General features: G+C 54.7%; 1 protein-coding gene across 8 annotated transcripts in view; it reads left to right on the plus strand.

The window, feature by feature from the left end:
- Positions 1 to 23966, plus strand: part of TNS3 (tensin 3) — a 229719-nt gene that overhangs the window by 181645 nt on the left and 24108 nt on the right. For all 8 annotated transcript variants that reach the window (XM_047763136.1, XM_047763141.1, XM_047763140.1 and 5 more), the window contains 3 exons: positions 19785 to 19956; positions 21318 to 21955; positions 22848 to 22934. In XM_047763136.1, the coding sequence (XP_047619092.1) occupies positions 19785 to 19956; positions 21318 to 21955; positions 22848 to 22934 (897 nt within the window). The remainder of the gene's footprint in view (positions 1 to 19784; positions 19957 to 21317; positions 21956 to 22847; positions 22935 to 23966) is intronic.

The following is a 23966-nucleotide window of genomic DNA, read 5'->3' on the forward strand; positions in this document are numbered from 1 at the left end:
TAGAGAGTGTGAGAACTGGGTCGAGTTGTAGGACCCCCAGCTGGTGTGGGAGCCCTGCTGACCCGCCCACACATATGCGACATTCTAATTGGGGTGGAACCTTTTAGAACCTCACAAGGAAAGCGCTTCTGAAAACAAAACCCGTGGTCAGAGTCTGAACAAAGGAGTCATTTAATCTCAATCCTCAAAGATTGAGAAAGAGAGAAAATTAGGAAGTTTACAACTTAAACTACTCTCTCGGAAGTATATTAAAGGCTAAGTAGCCTCGATGATATTTTTAAAATAAATGGGGAAAAACCAGGAGGACAGGTTTCATTAAAATCATTTATGTTTCTGGGAGTTCCCGTCGTGGCGCAGTGATTAACGAATCCGACTAGGAACCATGAGGTTGCGGGTTCGGTCCCTGCCCTTGCTCAGTGGGTTAACGATCCGGCGTTGCCGTGAGCTGTGGTGTAGGTTGCAGACACAGCTCGGATCCTGCATTGCTGTGGCTCTGGCGTAGGCTGGTGGCTGCAGCTCCGATTCAACCCCTAGCCTGGGAACCTCCATGTGCCGCGGGAGTGGCCCAAGAAATGGCAAAAAGACCAAAAAAAAAAAAAATCATTTATGTTTCTGGAGTTCCCTCACGGCTCGGCGGGTTAAGGATCCGATATTGTCACTGCTGTGGCTCAAGTCATTCCTCTGGCATGGGTTTGATCCCTGGCCTTGGGTGCGGCAAAAAGAAAAAAAAAACATGTATATATATGTATGTATACACATATATGTATGTTTCTGATATAGCTCAGCTTCTAACTTAAACCATAATAGATTTTTTTTTCTTTTTTTTTTTTTAAGGCTGCACCCGCAGCATATGGAGGTTCCCAGGCTAGGGGTCGAATCAGAGCTGCAGCTGCCGGTCTACACCACAGCCACAGCCACACCAGATCCTGGCCGGGCTGTACCTACACCACAGCTCATGGCAATGCTGGATCCTTAACACACTGAGCAAGGCCGGGGATCAGATCAGCACCCTGCATCCTCAGTCCGTGACCCGCTGAGCCCTAACGCGGGAACTCCCGTGATAGATTTGTTTTAATTGAGGTAAAACTCGCAGGACCTCAAGGGAAGCAGTTTGCAGTGGACAGTTCAGTGGCGTGTCCTACGGCCACAACGTCGTCCACAAGTAGTTCCAGAATATCCTCACCAGGTGACGGTTTTACAGGTGGGATTTAGGGAACATTTGGGGACTTCGGGCTTCAATGATTGTTTACTGAAAGAGAAAGGCTTTTGTACGTCCTGCGTCTGCTAGTTCTGGGGAGAAGGAGCGGTGTTTCCGGAGACCTGTGACGGGGGGACCGCATCACGAGGGAGAGGCCCTGACCCCCAGCTGCGCTGAGCCGGTAGGAGGAGGCCTGGCCTGAGGCCACGGGGGGGTTTGGTTAGTGCTCTTGGGACCTCTTGGAGTTGGCTTCAAAGGGCAAAAATGGGTGAATTTTGCCAGAAGGAGGAAGAGGCATCCAGGAGTGTCTTGGGGGTCGGGGGTTGGAGAGAGAAAGGGAGTCGGAGATGACTTGGAAGCCATGCTTTATTTACGTATGTGTGTATTTCTTATTTTCAAGGCTGCATTCTCGGCGTGTGGGAGTTCCTGGGACAGGGATAGAATCCAAGCCTCAGCTGCAGCAGTGCCGGATCCTTTAACCCACTGGGCCGGGTGAGGAATCCGAGCTACTGCAGTTGGGTTCTTAATCCACTTTGGTGCAGGGACGCTCCAGGACTATATCTTTTTTTCTTTTTCTTCTTCTTTTTTTTTTTTTTTAACAAAATTGTCCTTCTTCAAAGCTTGGCAAATTGTAAAATGCTTCTCTCAGGCCTCCCTTTCCTTCATGTACCCAGCTTAGGATTCGTTTGACATTTTGTAAATTTCCAATGCGCATGTTTACAATAGGAGTGAAAGCAGGGACTGAATGTGAGTGTGTGTGACATGTATAGATGTCTGATCACTTTGAATTTTGCAGAACCCAGCGAGCAAGCACTTTATGTGTGTATCTATGGTGTTCTTACACGTAGGTACACATGTGGGGAAGTACGTGTAGGAACAAGCACGCCTGGCCACACGTGTGTGTACTTTGCACGCCGATTTGTGCCAGGGACTCCTGCTGATGAATGTGACGCCGCATGACGGCTATGGGTTAGCAAATTATGGCTCCCCTTGCCGCCACCCCAGATTTAGAAAATGAGAACAGGAAAGCTGACCGCCTCAAAATCTATTTCAAAGTGAACAACGGTGTGGAGCTGGTGGAGGTCAGCCGGCCGTGCTTGCTCGTGACTGCACAGTGAGCTGTCTGCAGAGACGAGAGCCCTGCTCTCAGTGGAGTGAAGCTCAAAACATACAAAATGTTGGCATCCTTGTGCCGACACCTCATCCACCCTGCAGGCCGGCTGGGACGTGTCCCCATGAGAGCCAACGGTTTCCTGACCGTGGTGAATGCCATCTTTTGTTTGCCTGCTTTGAGTTTAGAGGAGACTTTGTCTTTTTCAATGTATGTGTCCGATGGACCCTCGTTTTTTTTTTTGTTTTTTTTTGTTTTTTTGTTTTTGTCTTTTTAGGGCCTCCCCTGTGGCATATGGAGGTTCCCAAGCTAGGGGTGGAATCGGAGCGGCAGCTGCCGGCCCACAGCCACAGCAACTCGGGATCTGAGTCATGTCTGCGACCTACACCCATCCTTAACCCACAGAGTGAGGCCAGGGATCAAATCCGCATCCTCATGGATGCTCTTCGGGTTCGTTACCATTGAGCCACAATGGGAACTCCTCTGATGGACTGTTCTCGAATCTCGGCACATAGAAGTTATTCCCTTGTGCTGCCAACGGGGGTCTTGCTGCTTGTGTGATTCTGGCCCCACAGGCCAGCGGCCTCGGACCAGGCCCTGGGCTTGCTGACAGGCACATGGGCGTCCACAGCTGCCCTCCACAGTTCTGGCACTTTTTAAGATATCTGTTAAACAAAAATACTAATAGCTTGGAGTTCTCTTGTGGCACAGTGGGCAAAGATTTGGCATTGTCACTGCTTTGGCTTGAGCTAAATCCCTGGCCTGGTAGCTTCTGCATGCTGTGGGCATGGCCAAAAAAAAGGCTATATCATATGTGGTCTCGGGTGGTCTCTCAGAAATGAAGGTAGATTTCAGCTGATGTGTGTGATAACGTACCAAAAATTTGCCTTGCACTACGGTTTTAAAATCCCAAATGTGCTTGGTCATTACAGCATTTCTAAGTAATTGCTATTGTGGTTCAGTAGGTCAAGAACCTGACTAGTATCCATGATGATGTGGGTTTGATCCCTGGCCTCACTTCATGGGTCAAAGGTCTGGCATTGCTGTGAGCTGTGGTGTAGGTCATGGATTTGGCTTGGATCTGGTGCGGCTGTGGTGAAGGCTGGCAGCTGTCACTCCAATTCGACCCCTCTCCTGGAAACTTCCATATGCCGAGGGTGCAGCCCTAAAAAGACAAAAAATTTGAAAAAAAAAAAACCAAAAACCCAAAACCAAAACAACGGGTCAGGTCCCTCGGAGGCGCAAGGCGGGGGACCTTCCTCGCCTCCCGGTGCCCTTTCCAGGCGCCTTAGCCGTCGGGTTGGCATCCTTTATCCCGCTCCCGGTGCTTCACCCCAGGTGCTGAGCCCCCCCACAGTCACCTCTTGGGTGGCCACAGCGGTGCAGAGTGCCTGTCGGCGTGGACAGGGTCCCAGGCCCTCCATGGGGCAGCCCTCCAGCCCGTCACCTGCCCTGGGCTGTGCTTCCCGGCAGGCGGTGGGGGGTCTGCCTTGTAGGCAGCAATAGCCCGGATTGAGATCGTGTCCTTCCCCCTCTCTTAGCGTCCAGGCTACCGAGTGACCTAACGTTCACTCCTCATCGCATCCCGGCACCTAACACAGAGAAGGTTCTGGATAAAAGTCTGTGGTTTTCTAGCAAGTTAGTAGATAAGTGAGTGAGTAGGAGAGAGACGCCTTCTGCTTAAAGGGAGCTGAGCACACGCGTTGCTCCAGGAGTGGAGGGAGCAAGGTGGCCGGTGCGTCGTGGGCAGGGGAGGGTTGGTGTGGCCAGTGACCGTGGACACACTGCCTGCACTTGACCCGTGACTCCACAAGTGAGTGGGGGGCCCTGCCAGGTGTGAGCACCCTTGGGTACCCACCCCTGCTGACCCAGATCCTGGTTGCTAGGTGGAGGCAGCACAGTACAAGGGGATGAGTTTTCTGAAAGGGACTCTTCCTCGAAATTGCTGCTGCTTGGAGCACAACCATGGAATCAGTTTAGTCCCTGTTTCTCCAGCTGAGCGGAGGGGAGAAGGACAAAGGGCGGGTGGATTTCTGGAAGGTTCTAAGTGGCTGTAGATCCCCACAAGAGTGTCCTGGTCACGGAAGGGTTGAAGGCAGCAGCACAGAGGCAGCATTTCAGAAAGCGGGTCCTGCCCTCCCCTCCACCCAGCCTGGCTGCCCCAGGCTTCGCCGGTACCACGGGCAGGACCACCCTGGGGCGTGCCCGCCCTTCCTGGGCCTGGCTGCCAGACGGCTGCCTTCCTCTCTGTTCGGGAAGCTCTGGGCCACCGGAAAGGCCTGTCCATCTGCCAGCTGAGGCTGCCTTGGGCTGTGTGTGGGCATTTCCTCAGATCCCGCACAGGAGCTGCTGCCCAGCAGGCGCATAAACACCCCAGAGGAAGTGCCCTGCGCCGACCCCTGGCCCGGAGGGTCCTTGGTTCCTTCGTGGTCTGTATCTCAGACAGGTGGCCCCAGGGTCCCAGGCATGCCTGTCTGTCCTGTCGAGAGGCAGATGTCTGTCAGCTTTCTCCAGGTTGATGTGTGGGTCAGAGGGTCACTCTGGGGCCAGGCAGGTGTAACTCAGCACAGTGTGGTTGGAGCGTGTCCTGGAAGCCTGCCGCGTGTGCTTTGTGCCCCGTGGTGGTGTGTTGCAGGCAGCACTGATGCTGGCCCATGGGCAAGAAAGGGGTCTCCCCAGAGGGACGTGGGACCTTCTCTTTCAGGGGAGACTTTAGGGGATGTGGCATCAGTGCCATGATTTAACAGATGAGTGGGATTGTGTCTGACTACAGAAAGGCAGGAGAGGCCGGGGTGAGGGTACACTCTGTGCTGCGCTTGGTGGATATAAACCTAGTGAGCACGTATCTGCTGCCTGGAGCTTCGGTCTTGAAGGCCACACACCCCTCTGCTCTGCTCTGCGGACTTGGTACAGATTTCAGGCCATGAGGGATGGAGCATGGACTTACCTGACTAATGGGGGATATTGTGCCAAGTCTTATAAAAATGTGGGGTTATTTGGAATGGGCTTTGAAGAGTATATAGGAGTTTGCCAGTTTGCTGCGGTGGAGGGAGCTGGCCTTTCAGATAGAGGGAAAAGAAGGATATAACGGGCAATGAAGAGGGAAGGGAAGGATATAATGTGTTTAGACCTGCCTGTGGGTAGACGAAGCTCCCAGCCAGGTGAGACAGGCCGAGTGTTGGAAAAGACTCTGTAAATGGGGTGTGAGAGATGTGCCAAGAGCCACTGCAGCCAGGAGGAAATCCTGCAGGGTTTGAGCAGGACAGTGACAATGGAAGGTCCCCCAGGCTGCCCTGGGCCTTGGAGCTGGTGACTGGAACCTGATGAGAGACAGTGTCCCTATCCAGGCAGAAGGGACTGGGTGTGGATCCAGGCAGGGGTGGGGCAGAGGGGACCGGGGACCCCGGAGGCTTCCCTCCATGACCATCAGATTCAGGGAGCAGGGTCTGCCTTTAGGGAAAGTGGCTTTGAGGCACAGGTCCTGGACAGGAGACCCCCCGGGGCTGGTTTGGGGGGGGGGGGTCTGTTTCCCAGGGGTCACCCGCTCCATGCTGCTTGTCCCTTGGGTGGCACTGGCCCTGGGGCTGAAACAAAGTTGAGCAGGGTTTCAGCCTGGAGTTTGCAAGAGATTAAAGGGAGGGAAAAGGAAAAAAGGGGAAAGAAATGAAAAGGAAGCGAACCACGCAGTGGAGCGAGGCGGGGCCACCGCCGTCTGGAGGCACTCACTGGGCAGGCGGCCCGCCGCAGCCAGCGGCCGCCCAGCAAGCCCGGATTCTTTCCTCGGACGAGCTCTCCCCGCCGCCCTCTGAATGGGCCTCCTCCGAGGTGGCCGCCCCGCGTCCCGCCCCGACTCCCCCGGGACGCCGGAACCCAGAGTTGCCCTGCTCTGGTGGGTGGGGGACGCCGCTGGGGACAGTCCTGGGAGCGCCTTCCGCCGGCCCCCACTTCCCGGGCCAGCCGTGGACTGACCGGTGCCCTGCGGTGCCAGGTAAGCGGCTGCGCTGCGTCCCAGCTCCGCGCTGCCTCTGGCCACGTCTCCAGGCGACGCTGAAACCTGATCTCTGGGGCGGTGGGGGAGGGGAGGAGGGGAGTGGGAGGAGGTGGGCTGCAGGGTCCGGGGCCAGGAAGCCCGGAGGATGGGGCTTGGGAGGAGGGTGGCTCTTCCCCGTGTCCCCCGTCACTTGACAGCCCTCAGGTCCTAAGGCTGCGGAACAAAACGCCCCTGTCCTGGAGCCTGGAGGGCTCCTCCTTCCAAAAGAAAGCCATGCTTTGTCTTTGCGGACTCACTGGGGCAGAGGAAAGCCTGGTTTACAGATGTGCGGCTTTCCGGAGCCGGGGCTACTTCCCAGCACAGCACATTCTTTTGCTGCAACCAAGAAAGCCCGCCTGCCCAGTTCCAGGGCTGTCCCGTGCACCCTTGGAGTCCCCCTTGAGTGACCTCGGGCTGCCCCAAGGACAGAGGGACCCCTGGGGCTGCACCTGGGTGCTACTGCTTCTTAGGAGAGTGGTGCTTTTACTAAATGCTTCAAGCCAGACTGAGGAGCAACGTTGGGGTTTCAAAATGAGTTTTGCTGTTGTCCCATCTTCTGCTGGAGCAATCAGAGGGAAGGTTTGAGTCCAGGACTTTAAAACGAGACACACCCCGAAATCACCCGCTCGCCCACCGTATTACTGGAGCCTCTAGAGGGAAGAGCATCTGGGTCTGCCTCTTACCTCTGAACCCACCCCCAGTGGCAGGGGCCAGGCAGGGCGCCTGGATCACCGTGGCTGCCCGGGGGCATCCTTGCCCCTAGGATTCCACTGCTGTTCTGCATTCTGCTAACCCTGGGCCGACTCAGCGCTGTGTGTGTCTTGGCTGCAAGGGTGGGGGCTGTTAGGAGGGGGAGGAACAGTGGCTCTAAGAGAGGCAAGCCCAGACCCGTGGGGGGTCCGCCCTCTCATTCTTTCCAGCCTGAAAGTCTCCTATGTTCTCTCTTCCAGGATTGGGGGATCTCTCCGCAGTAGAATGGGAGATAATGTCTGTTCAAATGTTTCCTGTCGTTAGAATGCAATATATACATCATAGTAATTTTCCATGAATTCCATATGTGTGTCCATCTATGAGAAATTATTTGGTTAGAGTGGAAATATTTTTTTTAACTCCAAGGGTGAATTTAAGTGCGTTTTGGTCCATTTAGATCAGGGGAGAGAGGTTTTTTCTCTCTGCTGGTGATGGTGGCTGATAAATCCTGGGAGCCAGCTTCCAGGTGGGGCTCCCTGCAGGCCCTCTTTGCAAGGGGTGGCCTCAGTCCCAGGGCTGCAGGCTACGCCCAGATGCCCCAGGCCTTCTCCACACTTGGGAACTCCCACAGCAGGCCCCTCCATCTTTCAGCATCTCCCTTTCCTCATCCATAACATAGGAGTCATCATTTGCACAAAGAAACCTTTTTATGAGAGTAAATCAGGTGATGCCTGCCAGGAGTTCCCGTGGTGACTCAGCGGGTTACAAACCTGACTGGTATCCATGAGGATGCCGGTTCGATCCCTGGCCTTGCTCAGTGGGTTAAGGATCTGGCATTGACGTGAGCTGTGGTGTAAGTCACAGATGCAGCTCAGATCTGGCGTGGCTGTGGCGTAGGCCGGCAGCTGCAGCTCTGATTTGTCCCCTAGCCTGGGAACCTCCAAATGCCGCAGGTGCGGCCCCAAAAAGAAAAGAAAAGAAAAAAAAAAAAGATGACGCCTGCCTGTGGCTTAGCACTCAGCCCAGAGCAGCTATTATTCTGATTTCCATTATTGTTCCCTTTGCAAAGAAGATGGATGTGTGTGCTCTACCCAGGCTTTTAAAACATCTTTTGAGAAATCTGTGCTTTAGGAGTCATGGACATGCAGATGCGCGCCTGCAGCACTGCTCTGAAAGCAGTGGCGCTTGGGCGGCGCTGGGTTTCACGATCGGCTTAGAAGGCCAGCAGTTGGCACGTCAAGGACCGGCCGTGTACCAACAATCCTCCCGACTGTTGCTCACTTTGCCTTTCCTCCTACCCATCAGTTTCCCTCCCTGTATTTTAAGAAAATAATAAAATGAGATCCAAAGGCAGTAGCCGCTCAGCTGCATTGGAATCAGGTTGGGTGGCGACGGGGGTTGTGTGTGTGGCTGATGGGTGTTAAGTGGCACTGTGGAGCCTGGTCTCCTGCCGTCCGTCCGGGATGGCTGAGGCGCCCCGGGTCCCACTCACCTTGCAAAAGGCCCCCAGAGACGGTCTCTTCTCCAGGCATTTTCTTGTGACTTAAAGGTAGCCTCAGAGTTCCCTGGTGGCCTAGGCGGTTAAGAATTTGGTGTTGTCGGAGTTCCCGTCATGGCACAGTGGTTAATGAAACTGACTAGGAACCATGAGGTTGCAGGTTCGATCCCTGCTCTTGCTCAGTGGGTTAAGGATCTGGTGTTGCTGTGAGCTGTGGTGTAGGTCGCAGATGCGGCTCAGATCCCATGTTGCTACAGCTCCGATTGGACCCCTAGCCTGGGAACCTCCATATGCCGTAGGAGCGGCCCTAGAAAAGGCAAAAAAAAAAAAAGAATTTGGTGTTGTCACTGTGGTGGCTGCAGTGACTGCTGGGGTGCGGGTTTGATCCCTGGACCTGGGACCTTCCGCATGCCTCGAAGGTGGCCAAGAAAAAAAGGTGTGTGTATTGGGGGGGGGGGCTTTACCCGAATCAGAGTTTACGGAGGAGCTGGGGTCCAGAAGACTCCCTTTCACAGGCCGCAGTCCTGTTTCCTCCTTCGGTCCCATCATCTCCTATCCTGCAGACAGACGTTTAAAACATGGATGAAGAAATTAGAGATCCAGTTCAGCTTCCAGTTCTGCCACTAAATACCAGGGAACTTTTGTCCTGGAGCGGTGTCCTTTGATACCTGATCCGCGGGGAGCCTCAGGGAGCACGCGTCGGACGTCTCAACAGAAAACACCGGGGGCGGCCAGGTGGACGAGGGAGAGGAAAGCCAGGTAAAGCTTTCACACTCAGGGTGGGAGCCAGCGGAATGTGGTGGAAGGACTGGGGTAGGTATAATCAAGACTCAGCGGGGTGGAGAACCCGAGAATCACTGGGGCAGCCAGCTTTCTGGCGTGACTGCGTGCACAGAGAGAAGCTTCTAGAAGGCCATGGGTCTCCTTGACAGCTCTGAGAAGGTGAGAGGGCAGGGTTTCCCCCAGGAGAAGATTTGGTCCTGGAAGGGGCGGGGTTGTGGGTAGAGCAGACCTGATGGCACCCAGGGCCCTGTCCCTCTGCCTTAGGGCACATGCCTTGAGGAGCTCCCGTGGGTTCCCCGTTGTCCTGCAGGTTCACGGTCTGGTTCTTGGTGTGATGAGACGGTTTTAGGTTTTCTCCTGGACTTTTTTGATGTTATGTTGTGAGCCCTGCATGCGGTTTCCTCTGGTCTTGTTTTTTGGCAGCGCTCCTGTCCAGGTGTAGCTCCAGGGCCACGTGGACATTTAGGTGTTTAGATGCACCTTCCAGCCAGCCCTGCCGACACAGGAGGAGACAGTGCCCCTGTCCGATCGCACCATTGTCCTTGATCCTGAGGCTCGGTGGGGAGGCACCTGGCTCATTTTCCCCTGGTGGGGAAATGGGGGGCACCTCCTGTGAGGTGCGTGTGATATGAAGATCAGCATTCCCCTGGGCCTCGCTAAACCCATGGTGGAGCCAGGGGCGGGGGTCCGGTGGCTGTTTGGTCGGCGGAACAGGACAGGTATTGCCAAAAAGCTCTTCTGCTGTTAGGCCGCTCTTGGGTTTGTCTCTCTCTTTGGTTTGAGTTGTTTGCTTAGCTGAGCAGGCTTTTCCAGGAGCTGTTGTTGTTGTCGGATGGTTCTGGGATCTATGGGAAGCAGGCAAGAACCGGGGAACTCGCCGCGGTGTCCTTCCTCACCTGCCCAGGTGCCCAGGTCCTTCTTGCTGCCACAGTTCTGGTGCCTGCGGTGGTGTGCAGTCCGGGGTGGTAGCTGTCAATGCCAGGCCGGGGAGGGACGAGGCTACTCCATCTTGGCCAGAACCGCAAGGTCCCAATCTTACTATTTTTAGCATTGCTCATTTGGCAAACATCTCTGCATAAATACCCGCTGTGTGCTGGGCAACTGGAAACCAGGGCTAAGCAGGTACAAGTCCTCACTGCAGGGACGTCACCAGCTGGTTGAGGAAGTCATCCAGAGACGCCCGAAACATCCAAGAGACATAAAGTGAGGGAGGAAGAGGCCTTCCTTAGAAGGCCTTGGCTTGGGACAGTGTCCTGCTTCCTGGCGCAGGTGGGGTTGAGGTAGCGCACGCACGGAGTTGTCTCATAAAATGATAAGACTCAAAGACTGCCTGTCACCCCCTCACTGCCGAGGGATCTGCTGAGGAAAGAAGCGGAGGCACATTCCAAAGGCCACAGCCCCAGCAGGAAAGCAGGCATTTCTGGAAGACACAGAGCCTCACCTTTCATCTCCGGGATAGGACGTGGGAGTGGCGCCCTGGTGTCATCGTGTGGAGTGGCCATGACTCCTGATGACAAGCCCTCCCAGCTCCCTGGAAGGGACACCATCGGCTCACGGACCTGCAGGGTCAGCAGCCGCATGGACCCGGCTCCCTGGGACTGTAGAGACCTGGCCCTTTGGACCTGGCCCTCAGTGCCACGTCCTCTGGGAGGGATCCCTGTCCCCCTGGGAAGACTCTGGCAGCTCTAGCTTAAAATACGTAGCAGCTCCGTGTAAGGCTGCGAATGCGTGTGTTAGCTGAGGGGACTGGTGGCCAGGTGGGAGCAGCCCCAGTGTCCATTCTCAGGTGAAGGGATGAACAGTGTGATCCAGCCGTATAGTGGAATATCATACAGCCTTAAAAAGGAAGGCACGTCTTAGGCATGCGACACATGGATGACCCTTGAGCAAAGAAGCCAGACGCAAAAGCACAAGTACTGTATGATTCTACTTATATGAAGTGCTTAGAGGGATCAGATTTACAGAGACTGAAAGCGGCATGGTGGGAGCCAGGACTGGGTGCAGGGCAGCGGGGGGTGGGGGAATGCAGAGTTGGTGTGTAGTGGGGACAGAGTTTCAGTTTTGCAGGATGACGAGCGTTCTGGAGGTGGTTGGTGCTGATGGTGTCACAGCCCGTGAGTTGTACCTAGTGCCTCTGAACTGCACGCTGAAAACTGGTGAAAAGAGTAGAAGGTAGTTTGTATGTTTCACCTCGATCTTTTTAAGGAAGGGGACGGAAGCGAGTTTTGCAGAGGGTGGTTCTGGCTCCTGTTTGGTGTCAGGGGACTTCATTCCCCTGATGTGTAGGCCCCCTCAGCCATGGGCTCTGGGGGGTCTTGGTGTCCTCGGGACCCTCCCGCCCCAATGCCATCCTTCCTTAAAGGCCAGCGGGAAAGAAAGAAGGAGCTTATTTTCTTGTGAGCTCCCAGCAAAGCCCATTTTTGAAACATGCTCATTCTTCATAGGTTGCTAAGAGCCCTCGTTAGTCACTTGAGAAACTGGCCTTGCTTAGGGCATCCCTGGAGTAGAAACTGCTTTGGAAAGTCTCATTGTGAAGAAAAACCGTTTCTACATTAGAATTCCCTACACAATACCAACTAAATGGGGGCAAGTGTGTTTTCTTTCCAGCATGTTTGAAGCAGAACCTCTGAACAAAAATGGGGCATCTTCAAAGAATCAGAAGAAACAAAGTCCTAATTGTAATAAGCTATTGTATCTGTGTTTTCTGGTTCTTCTGTGTTATTGAGGAAAAGGACCACGGTGGCATCATTTTTTTATTCTTTGTTCTAGTTGACAGCATCATTATTTGAAAGGGATAATTTGAGTTTGGATAAGAACTTCACAGAAGGTCCCCCGTCTCTGGCTGTCCTGCTGTGTGGGGCACTTCTAGCTCTGTCAGGGGTGAGAATGCTTCTAGAAGAGAGAGTCCGTCCTTGGGAGGGCACTCCTGGTACTTACTGAAAATGGTGACCTTAACCCATAGAACACATTCATATGATGTGATTTTTTTTTTATTCTTTATTTTATTTTTTTTATCTTTTTATGGAGATTCCCAGGCTGGGGGTCGAATCAGAGCTGCAGCTGTCGACCTCCACCACAGCCACAGCAACTCGGGATCCACTGCAGTTCATGGCAACATCAGATCCTTAACCCACTGAACGAGGCCAGGGCTCGAACCTGCATCCTTAAGGATACTAGTCGGGTTCGTTATCGCTGAGCCACAATGGGAACTCCATATGATGTGATTTTGACATAAGGGATTACAAGAGGGATGTATGCGAGGCCAGGAAACTGTACATCTCTGTCTTTGGGGACCGTCGATCCTTTCCTACTGTGCTTGTAGGGTGTCTGTGAGGCCAGAGAAGAAGAACTTTGATTTTCATCAAGAACATCTACCATGGGAGTTCCCGTCATGGCGCAGTGGTTAACCAATCCGACTAGGAACCATGAGGCTGCGGGTTCGGTCCCTGCCCTTGCTCAGTGGGTTGACGATCCGGCGTTGCTGTGAGCTGTGGTGTAGGTCGCAGACATGGCTCAGATCCTGTGTTGCTGTGGCTCTGGCGTAGGCTGGCAGCTACAGCTCCGATTAGACCCCTAACCTGGGAACCTCCATATGCCGCGGGAGCGGCCCAAGACATGGCAAAAAGACCCCCCCCCCAAAAAAAGAACATCTACCGTAACTTTGCTTTTCAGTCTTTCAGGGTTTTACGCTACTTAATTGTCATTATATCTGGCTGCCTGTCCATCTTCCCCTGGCTTTCAAGAGGGCTGGTTAAACGCTATGTTGTTTACGGACAAATAACAGAAGAATTATAAGATAAGGGTTCCCTTAAAAAATATTACTGTTGAGCTTCCCAAAATAATACTTTAAATTTAGATCTAGACAGAGAAAAAGGACTGTTTGGGAGTTCCCATTGTGGCTCAGCAGGTTAAGGACCGAATGTGGTCTCTGTGAGGGTGTGCGTTCGATCCCTGGCCTCACTCAGTGGGTTAGGGATCTAGCATTGCTTCAAGCTGTGGCATATGCCAGCAGCTGCAGCTCTGATTTGACCGACCCCTGGCCCAGGAACTTCCATATGCCACAGGTGCGGCCTTAAAAAAAAAGAAAAAAAAAAGGTCGATTTTACCTCTGAACTATTTTATGTACACCTTGTGGTACCCATAAAGCAAAACTCAAGAGATGAAATGAGACATAAAAAGGGGAGACAGCAAATGGCCATAGATGGAAACCAGCAATTTACAAAGGGAAGCAGAGATGGAGGAAGGGACACAATAGAGGAAATGGAGGGAAGAGGAAATGGAGACAATAGAGGGTAACTTTAGAGCGAAACAGACCCTGGAAATCATCTTCTCTGGTCCTAGTTGATGGGCTTCCGAGGATGAAGAGCCTGAGGTCCCAGAGGCTGAGAGTGTGTTGGGTGGTCCATGACGTGGGGCAGAACCCAGACTCGAACTCGGAGAGCTTGTGCACCCCCTTCCTGGCAGCTCCCAGTTTCACAGCTAGAAAGAGAGTGAAAGAGACGAAAGAGTTCCGTTTTGTGGAACTCTCTCATGTGCTGGCGAAGGAAGCTTCCCGGTTGATGACATCATCCCCCCATGTCGCCCGGACCGAGGGATGGAGATAGAGAGAGATTCGTGATAGGAAATAGAGAGAAATAGCTACAACATGAAAGACAGGGAGGAGGGGGATTGATGGATGAACGGTGACTAGATGGATAAAAAGATTACAGATATGGGAGTTCCCGTCGTGGCGCAGTGGTTAACGAATCCGACTAGGAACCCTGAGGTTGCGGGTTCGGTCCCTGCCCTTGCTCAGTGGGTTGACGATCCTGCGCTGCCGTGAGCTGTGGTGTAGGTTGCAGACACGGCTCGGATCCCGCATTGCTGTGACCCTGGCGTAGGCCGGTGGCTACAGCTCCGATTACACCCCTAGCCTGGGAACCTCCATATGCCGCGGGAGCAGCGGGAGAAGCCCAAGAAATGGCAAAAAAAAAAAAAAAAAAAAAAAAAGACAAAAAAAAAGATTATATGCACTTCTAAAAGTTTACTGTGAGTCTGCCTGTTGATTGTGGGTCAGAGGTTGAGACGGACCTTTTAGGTAGTGAAATAACAAATTGCTCAAGAGGCTTCGCTTCCCTAGGCAAGTGTGATCTTGACCTCAGCTAAATTTGAGCTTCATTAAAGGCCCTATAACAGATTTTATGGCAGTTTATCCTTATTAAGAGTAAGTCATATATGAACAAGTGATTTGTATGCATTTGTAAGATGTTTTATGTAACTAAGACAGGAAAATGTTGATTTTTTTCTTTAAGCGTTGTGTGCCCTGACTTTTGTTAGTTTAGGTAGCGGTTCCTGCATCTTGCGGGGATGAACGTGGACGTTCAGGCCCCTCCTTCACCTTTTCTGCCTGGCCTGTCCCTCCACGGGTCGGTCTCAGCCTCCGGGCGGGAGGCACCAGGGTCTGGAGGACGGTGAGCCGGAGCCCGGCCTGCGAGCAGAGCTGGCTCCCTCTCTTCCTGTTACCTTCCGTGTGATGTAAATAGTAGCAAGCCGAGAGCAAATGTTACCCAGCTTCCCACAGACCCTCCTGCAGCGGCCCCAGCGAGAATATAAAAATAGACCGTTTGGCAAAGCGCCCACGAGCCTGTCTCACCCTGTTCTGGGTACAGGAAGTGCTGGAAGGGGAAGCCGAGGGCAGCCCCCAGGGAGAGGCCAGCTCCCTCCTTCCAGCACTCGGCTCCAGGGTACCAGCTGCACAGGGAACACCAGGAAGTGTGTGTGGGGGGGTCGCATTTCCAGACACTGAAGGTCCGGCCCCTTCTGGGTGTTGGCAGGAAGGGAGGTGTGAGGACGCAGGAGGAGGAGCAGACCTGCCCCTCTGCCTGGAGGCTGCCAGGGACCTAACGGAGGCCCAGGTCGGGTCAGGCCCCAGGGCTCTGACAGCCCGTGCATGGGGCGTAAGGCAGTGTCCGTGCGACCCTTAGCTGCCCTCCCCGCCACACCGTGGACACATCCCCAGGGGGCCGTGGGCCAGAGTCTGGTTTCCCCGGAGCCCTTCGAGTAGTTGATGGAGGAGGGGTATGCTCTTGGGTGTCAGGAGCCAAGGACAGTGCTCACGGGCAGGCAGCTGGGGGCCAGGTCTGCACGGTGCCTGCAGCCCAGCCCTGGCAGACCGCAGACTCACCCTCATCTGCTCCAGAGCCGTCACTGCACCCTGAGCCTCCTTCTGGCTCCAGAGCTGAGAAGACGGCGCCTGGCCCACTGCCTGGGGCCCACGGGCAGTCGTCCTTTTGGCAATTTCACCAGTCGTTTAACTTTGCAGATGTGCGAGTTGGACAAAAAACCAGCCAGGACACCTCTGCTTGCTCTTAGGGCACTGCTCTTAGGGCGTGCACGTTCTAGAAATGGGGCAGATCCCACAGAAGGGTCTGCAGTCTGCAGCTTTGACTCAGGCAACTGGTGCCTCCGGCTGTGCTTGGGCTCTGATTTCAGGGTCCTTCCCCGGCTGTGTGGGGCTCCTGTTCTTACGTCTCTAGATTCCCAGTGCGGACAGTGGGCAGCACCCCTCTGCTCGGGGAAGGGTGCACCCTCATTGCCCATGAGGCCCCACTCCTAGTGCTTGTTGCATCTCTGGGACATGGAGGAGCCGGGAAGCCGATGCCTTCCACTCCGAGGTCCTCGGCGGCCCCCCTGAGGGGGTGAAGTCCTGTGCCCGGGGCTGGGAGTGATCTGACCAGAGGGCACACAACCCCGTGCATGCCCCAGAGTTGGCTCGAACGGAGTTAGGAACAAAGCCACTTTGATGGGAAGCACTGCGCTTGCTGTTTTCTGGAACAGGCAATGTGGTAACGACACAAAGCGGGGTCTGATTTCCCTCGGCCTCTTCTCCCATGGTGGGAATGTTGGCTGTGCGTGTGGTGTGGGATCCCGGAGATGGCTGCAGCCCTGACATGCAGCCCGTGTCCCTGCGCGGGGACCACGGGGGCAGCCTGGGTAACTGAGACCCGACCCTGCAAGCAGATGCTGCGTGCGCGCCCAGTGCCACGGTCTCTCACACGTGGCCTGTGAAATGTTCAAATAACCCTAAAGTGGCTGCGCTAGACTTGATAGATAAACTGGTTTTCTGATTCCCAGAGTTCAGTGCTGCTCCTCGACGTGGGGCCTGGGGGCCGGTGGGTGCCCCTGTCCTCCCTCTCCTCGGGCCAGCCCCCTGAACTGTATTTCCACACGGCGCCCTGGACTTTGCCCTTAGCCTCTGCGCCTCAGCCACCTCATTCATCACTTCATGGCATGGCTGACCTGAAGCTCCCACCAGCTGCCAGCTCAGTGGTGGGTCAGCAGTGAAGGGGGCGGGGGTTGAGGGTGGTTCCTGCCTTGTGAGCACAGAGCCAGCAAATGCCACTTCCTCCAGGAAGCCTTCCACTCTCTCCAAACAGAAACGATTCTGCCTGCAGGTCTCTGGCTGCACCTCACATGTTCCTCAATGAGCTGCTAATTCGAGCCTCCTCTTTTGGGCAAAATGCTTCCTTGGAAGGCCGGATCACCCAGGTGCTCGCTTTCCCACAGCCTCCAGCACCCGGCTGACGGGTAGCTGGTGCTCAGCAGGTGCATCTGAAGTGGAGAATGAGGGAGTTTCTGTTGTGGCTCAGCGGGAATGAACTCGGCTACGAACCATGAGGATGCAGATTTGACCCCTGGCCTCCATCTGTGGGTTGGGGATCTGGCGTTGCCATGAGCTGTGGTGCAGGTTGCAGTGCAGCTCGGATCCTCCATTGCCGTGGCTGTGGTGTAGGCCGGCAGCTGTCGCTTCAATTTGACCCCTAGCCTGGGAACTTCCATAAGCCACAGGTGCAGCCCTAAAAAGCAAAAAAGTGAAATAAATACAGAAATAAATAAAGCGGAAAATGAGTTCAAGCAGGCGTCACTGAAGATCTAATTACCGGGAAGAGCAGTGCGGGTGCAGCGGGATGTCTGAAGCCTGCATCGTTGTTTTTCTATCCCAGCCTCAATCGAGAGGGCTGAAGGGCGGCCTTTGAAGACCATCTGGCTGATTAATGAATTCCCCATTACCCAACATTTCCTGCAGAACATTTACTGTGGGTGGGGTGACTGTGTCTGCTCTAGGAATGGCTGGGTGAGGCCCAGTAGGACACACGCACCCAGGTCTGTTGGGACGCTGACACTGACCAAGCCCAGCCCCGGGTGGTGCCTGAGCATTTGCAGCCGGAGGTGGAAGGCAGTGCCCATCCCCAGGGGCTTACAGTGTGGTTTGTACAAATAGAACAACAGCACTGGGTTTCTCTGTAACTTCTCAAAAAAGTTAATACTGAGTTTGGCTCCCACTTTCCTCCCCAAATGGAGAGATGCTATGTTTAAATTTGACTTTCATAAATGTTCCTATTAAGGGACTACATGTACTTTTTTTACTTATCCTGCCTAGATTTCATGGACTTAAAAAAAAAAAAAAAACGGCAGGAGTTCCTGCTGTGGCTCAGCGGAAACAAATCTGACTAGTATCTATGAGGACGCAGGTTCGATTCCTGGCCCCGCTCAGTGGGTTGAGGATCTGGCGTCGCCATGAGCTGTGGTGTAGGTCTCAGATGCGGCTCTGATCTGGCGTTGCTATGGCTGTGGTGTAGACCAGTGGCTACAGCTCCAATTCAACCACTAGCCTGGGAATCTCCATATTTTATTGGGTGCGGCCCTAAAAAGACAAAAAAAACCAAACAAACAAACTTAAATTTTGAAAAAAAGCAAATAAACCTGTGGCTTGATTTCTTTAGTCTCTTCGAGGAAATTCTCAGTAAATATCTTTTCCAGTTTTGCTTCTGCCTCATTCAGTTTCCCTACCAATTGGTCTCCAGTTGCGTATGCGTTAGAATTTTTATCATGTCCTATGTGTCTTTCTTCTCTTTTTTCGTATTTTCCATTCTTTTGCGTCTCGGTGCTTGCTACATATTTTCTTCTGACTTATTTCTGCCATGTTTAACCTGCTGATAAAATCACTGACTTCATGCTTAATTGCATTAATTTTATTTTGGAGTTCTGGGATTTCCAGTTGATTGTTCTTAGCGGACTCCATTTCTCTGTTTCTCTCTGTTCTTAGTTGTTCTGAAACATTTTCAGTTTAGTTATTTCAAAGTCTTTTACCTCCAGTATTTGTTTTAGCTGTTGGTGGGTTTTGTTTGTTTGTTTTGTTTTTTCTGTCTTTTCATTTCTTTGTTTTGTTACCTGGCATGCTTGATTGTTTTTTTTTTTAATTAAATATCCGATATTGTATCCAAAAATTATAGACAGATGGGTTGATGGTTGGATAGAGGAATAGGATGGATGGGTGGCTGGGTAGTTGTCAGATGAATGGATGGATAGATGGATGGGCAGACAGAGGCAGCCATTGAAGGGTGGTTTAATTCCCCAGAGGGCGTATGATTGACTCTCGGGCAGACCATTTAGACCAGTTAGGGCCAGTTTAGTTTTGGTGCTCATCTTCCTAGGCTGTAGCCTTTAGGGGCTCACCTGGGACCTTGGCAGTGTTTACAAGGTTCTTTCTTCTTAGCTAAGTGCCTTGAATTCCTAGGTTTTGTTTCTTTCAGACCCCACCGCGGACCTGCCAAAATCCCAGCTTATCTTTTGGCTTCCCAGCTGCTGCTTCTGTCTTGGTTACCAGGCAAAAATCCCTGGGTAGCTCTGGACTTAATCTGTGGGTTTGGGGTTCCTGCTGTGGTGCAGTAGGTTAAGAATCCGGCTGGAGTGGCTCAGGTTGCTGCGGAGGTGTGAGTTCCATCCCCGGCCCGGCGCAGTGGGTTAAAGGATCTGGCATTGCTGCAGCTGTGGCATAGGTTGCAGCTGCAGCTCAGATTCAGTCCCTGGCCTGGGAACTTCCACAGGCCTTGGGTGCCTATGCCGGAAGTGATGGCGACGGTGGTCGGAAAGCAGGATGGGCATCTGCTCAGTGGAGCGTGTGAAGTCCCCTGGGCGTGCAGGTGCCAGACAGGCTGGTTTTCCTGGTGCTCGGCTTCTTATCCTGGGCCTCGGAGCTGGGGACACCATGGGCAGGGCCGTGTCACCCAAAAGCTCGAGGCCCAGCCTGGGGCACAAAGGGAGGTCATGGGCCCACCCAGCCTATAGCCCCTGGGCTGGCACCTTATGGAAAATGGCCCTTTTCCGTGGGGGCCTCCTGCTGGTTTGCACAGATGCCTTGTCCTTTAAAGTGGGACATGGCTTACTTCGTCATCGTGCAAGTCAGTCAGGGTACGTGGGTCCCCAGGCGGTGACCCTGGGCTCCGTCCCTTTCCGTTGTAAACGAGCTCACTCACCGACCATCATCAGCAACGTGGGGGAAGCCGCGCCAGGGGGCAGGTTTGGGGTTTCTCCTCTTGGAAACGTGCGAGGCAAGAAGCAGCTGTGCTGGGAGGGACGGGGTCACTGTCTCCTGCCGCAGAGGACGTCACAAGTGACACTGTTCCTTACGGTCTGCCCGTGTTTCTTGCTCCAGAACCACGAGGCTGCCCTGAGGTTCTCGGCCACTCTGCGGGAATGTCAGAGAGCCCTGCTGGACCCAAACCCGCGATGCTCCGGGCCGACATGCCCGCGGCGCCCTCCTTCCAGCGGGCGTTCACGTCCTCCTGCACGATTTCTGGCAACAGCTCCGGCCAGCGGAGGGAGAGGTAAGGTGGGCCTTTGAGCCCAACCCAGGCTGCTTGTATAGACACCAGGGCGAGCAGGGTGGAGGGGAGGCGGGTGCCCCTCCTCCACGTGACACCAGGCTGTCTTGTGGATTGACAGCCGTCACGCTTCAAAAATGTAGTCAAGGGAGTTCCCAGGTGGCCTAGCAGTCAAGGACCTGGCATTGTCAGGGCAGTGGTGTGGGTTCCATCGCTGTGGGTGTGGCCAAAAAAAAAAAAATGCAGTCAAAACAAAAACTCCTGAGAGGTGACATTCTCTCTTAGCAGGCAGAGCGCTCAAGGAGCACCCTGCATGTGGTCGGGGCACAGTGGCGGGTTAAGGACCAGCATCCGTGAAGGCGTTGTCCGAGCTGAGGCTGGAAAGCGGGGTGCAGTGGCCAGGCCAGGAGGGGACCTGCCTGGGGCTGCAGATTAGGGGGATGGTGAGGGTGGGCGGGACTGCAGGACATGGAATTTGTGCAGGTGTTCGGGAAAGTACAGGGGGTGCAGGAACGCCCCCTCGATGGGATTGGGGAAACAGGAAGGAGGGGGCCCGGGACAGAGAGAGATGTCCGATTCTCCTCCGCAGAGGACTGCCAGGCGACCAGTGCAGATGCTCAGGGGAGGAGTCATTACTGAGTGTTTCATGTGTGGGCACATTGCTTTACAGTCGCCAGCTTTAATTCCCCTCCTTTCTCTTTACAAAAAAAGCGGGACATCTCTCGTCAGGGCTCAGCATCACCCACAGGCAGATACGTGTTTGCTCGTGGAATATATGTGTTAGCTGGCTTCCTATATTTCTAAATATGATGTAATTTCCAATATTCTTAATAGTGGAATTTCCAATTTCGTAGCTTCTCACTGGCATCCGCAATCAGCGGGTTGTACCAGGAAGCCCTTGCTGAAAACTGTCAGGCACTGAGTTGGGCATCGAGGGAAGAGGAAGAAGGGGAGGCGGTTTCAGTAGACATACGGTTGATGCGCACGTGGAGGCACGAGAGGGCGGGACACCACTGGTCCCTGGGCACACGTGGCTCTGGGCTGGGAGGGCTTCAGAGGGACACAGCCGAGCCTCATCCTGGGGAGAAGAGGCCACTTGGCCAGGTGAAGCGCGAGGAAGGCAGAGGCACAGCAGGCTGTGCAGGTGGGTCGGGCTGGTCCCCGAGGCTGTGCCTGAGCGTCTGGGGGTGAAAAGTCAAGTGGGAAGGTGGCAGGACTTGGATTCTGATCTTGGGGGTACAGGCCACACTCCAGGGGAGCCCCAGCATCCAGCCTCCGGGTCCCCTTCTTCGCCCTGTGGGATCCGTGGCTCATTCCCAGGCAGCCCCCTGGACTTCTTCTCTGGTGGTTTGTCTTTTGAACAGCCCTTCCTCGGCCGAGCACCCGTGGGTGGAGAGCAGCCCCAAGTCCACGCTGGCCCTGCTGGGGGGCAGCCGGCCTGCAGGGAGCCTCCTCGGCGCCAGTGAGTTCTCCGGGCCTGGCAAGGACGGCCCCGGGCGGCCCCCCTTCCCGCCTGCCGAGCTCCAGACGTCCTTCCACGGCCACGAGCTATCCCTGGTGGAGCCGCCCGAAGCCCTGGGCCCCCCGAGCAACCAGGCCTTCCTGAGCTTCAGCACGGCCCCCTCGGGAGGTGGCCTCGCCCCCAGGGAGGATTCTGGGGCCTTGCTGGCCAATTCCCACGGGGCGTCCCCCGCCCCCGGCCCCCCGCGGACAGCAGCTGAGGCCACCGACAATGGCTTCCTGTCCCACAACTTTCTCACGGTGGCGCCTGGACACAGCGGCCACCACAGCCCGGTCCTGCAGGGCCCGGGGATGACCCTGCCCGGGCAGCCGCCCCTTCCCGAGAAGAAGCGGGCCTCGGAGGGAGACCGTTCCTTCGGCTCCGTCTCCCCGTCCTCCAGCGGCTTCTCCAGCCCTCACAGCGGGAGCACCATGAGCATCCCTTTCCCCAACGTCCTCCCGGACTTTTCCAAGGCTGCAGAGGCAGCAGCACCATCCCCAGGTAGGTGCGTCTCCGCCGCGGGAGGCTCTCCTCCTGCACCCGGGAGGGAGGGCCCTGGCCCAGCTGCCCCGTGAGCACCAGCGCCAGTGCTGGGCTGAGCACCTTGAAAGAAGATTCCGGAGCTTTCAAGGGGTCCTTTCCATCTCAGAGCATCTCTGCTCTTCTAGCCCAGAGCAAAGTACTGATCCAGAGCCGCTGCTTAATTCACCCTGGGCTCCTGCGTACCACCTTAGATACAGTCCGCAGCAGAAAATGCAGACACCTGAGTGGCGGTTTTCCCCTTTCACTTGGGATCAGTGTCGTCTGAAAGTCACCTTAAACAAATTGAAAGAATACATTCGAGGTGTTCCCATCGTGGCTCAGCGGAAATGAATCTCACTAGCATCCATGAGGACCCAGGTTCGATCTCTGGCCTTGCTCAGTAGGTTAAGCATCCGGCACTGCCGTGAGCTGTGGGGTAGGTCGCAGACACGGCTCAGATCCTGCGTTGCTGTGGCTGTGGTGTAGGCTGGTGGCTACAGCTCCGATTGGACCCCTAGCCCGGGAACCTCCATATGCCGCAGGTGTGGCCCTAAAAAAAAAAAAGAAAAAAAAGAATACATTTGGAATTTAATTATGCGATGTTTCCAGTGCAGAGGGAATAAGAAGACAGTGACAGGAGTAAAAGCACATCAGCTCTGCTCGCGTGCCCGCCGTCTCCAGCTGCGGGTTGTTGGAGTGTCCTGCTGTCTTCGTGTTTTGCGTTGTGAAGCAGCCACGCCCTGTGCCCCGTGGTTACTGAGAGTGCTTCTCTCTTTAGGCAGGGGGACTTTGCACTTCTAGGTCCCTCTTGGTGACAGGTTGCAGTAAGAAACGCCCTTCATGGTTCCTGGTTTTAAATTCTGTTTTGTAGATCATTCAGGTGACAAGCACGTGTCCGTGAACTTCGTCCAAGACACATCCAAGTTCTGGTACAAGGCGGATATCTCCAGAGAGCAAGGTGTGCCGGTGGGACGAGGGCTGGGCCACCCGGAGGCGGGAACAGGGTGGGCATGTTGGGGCCGCCCCCCGCCCCCAGACCCGAGGGGTTCCTGCGATGCCTGCGCTTCAAGACCTGGGGTGGGGGTGGGAGGGGGTGGGGAGGCTATAAGTTCTTGCTGTAAAGGCTCGGTTCTGACAATGGAATGGGTCATGGTTGTTCCAGTGGGTGGGGTGTACCTTCTGGCGGCTTTCACCAGCCGAGGTCTGGCCAGTGTTGCCTGAAGGTTATAACAAGGTGGCGTCACGGGCCCCCAATGGCAGGGATGGGGGGGTGGGGGGAGGGAGAGGCGTTTCTCTAACGCATTGATGCCCCAGCCTGTGTCCACATCGAGAAGACAAGCACCCAAGGATTGGACCTGTTGTTGGTGGGCTTAGCCCAGTGCCTCACGTCCAGATCAGCAAAAATGAGAAATCATTAACGTTTTTGAGCAGCTAGGTCATATGTCACTTTTTACCAGAATGCAAAGGGGATAGGCAGCCCAGAGGGAGGCCGGCCAGCCGCTGGAGGGGTGGTCCCTCTGGGGGCAGCCAGCACTCACTCCAGCAGAATGCATGGGGTCCATGAGAATGTGCTGGCCCTGCTCACAGGAGCCCCTGTCCTCCCTCGAGGCCACAGCAGGGCCGCCCTCAGGCTTATCCCTCCCAGAGGCTGGCGTGGGACTGGCGGGGAGGCTGGCAAACACTGGCCAGGGTGCTCAGAAAGGAGGTCCCCCAGGGGCTCTGGCGGTGGGCGCAGCACTGAGAAGGGGGTGGTGTGGCCTCAAGGGGCAAGACGAGTCGGCGTGCAGCCCACGCGGCCGCTCTGTGCCACAGTCTCAGCTCGGGGGGCGGGGGGACATCCCAGCCACTCTCCTGGGAATTGTTGTGTCTCCAAAACGCCTGCACGCAAACAGTGAAGTGGCTGGGAACCAGCACGGTGCAACGTCCACCGACAGCCTTCTACTCAATTAAGCAGATTGGAAGAATGGCAAGAATGTGCCTTTCTTCCACT

This window comes from Phacochoerus africanus, chromosome 16, assembly GCF_016906955.1.
Source record: "Phacochoerus africanus isolate WHEZ1 chromosome 16, ROS_Pafr_v1, whole genome shotgun sequence".
Lineage (NCBI taxonomy): Eukaryota > Metazoa > Chordata > Mammalia > Artiodactyla > Suidae > Phacochoerus > Phacochoerus africanus.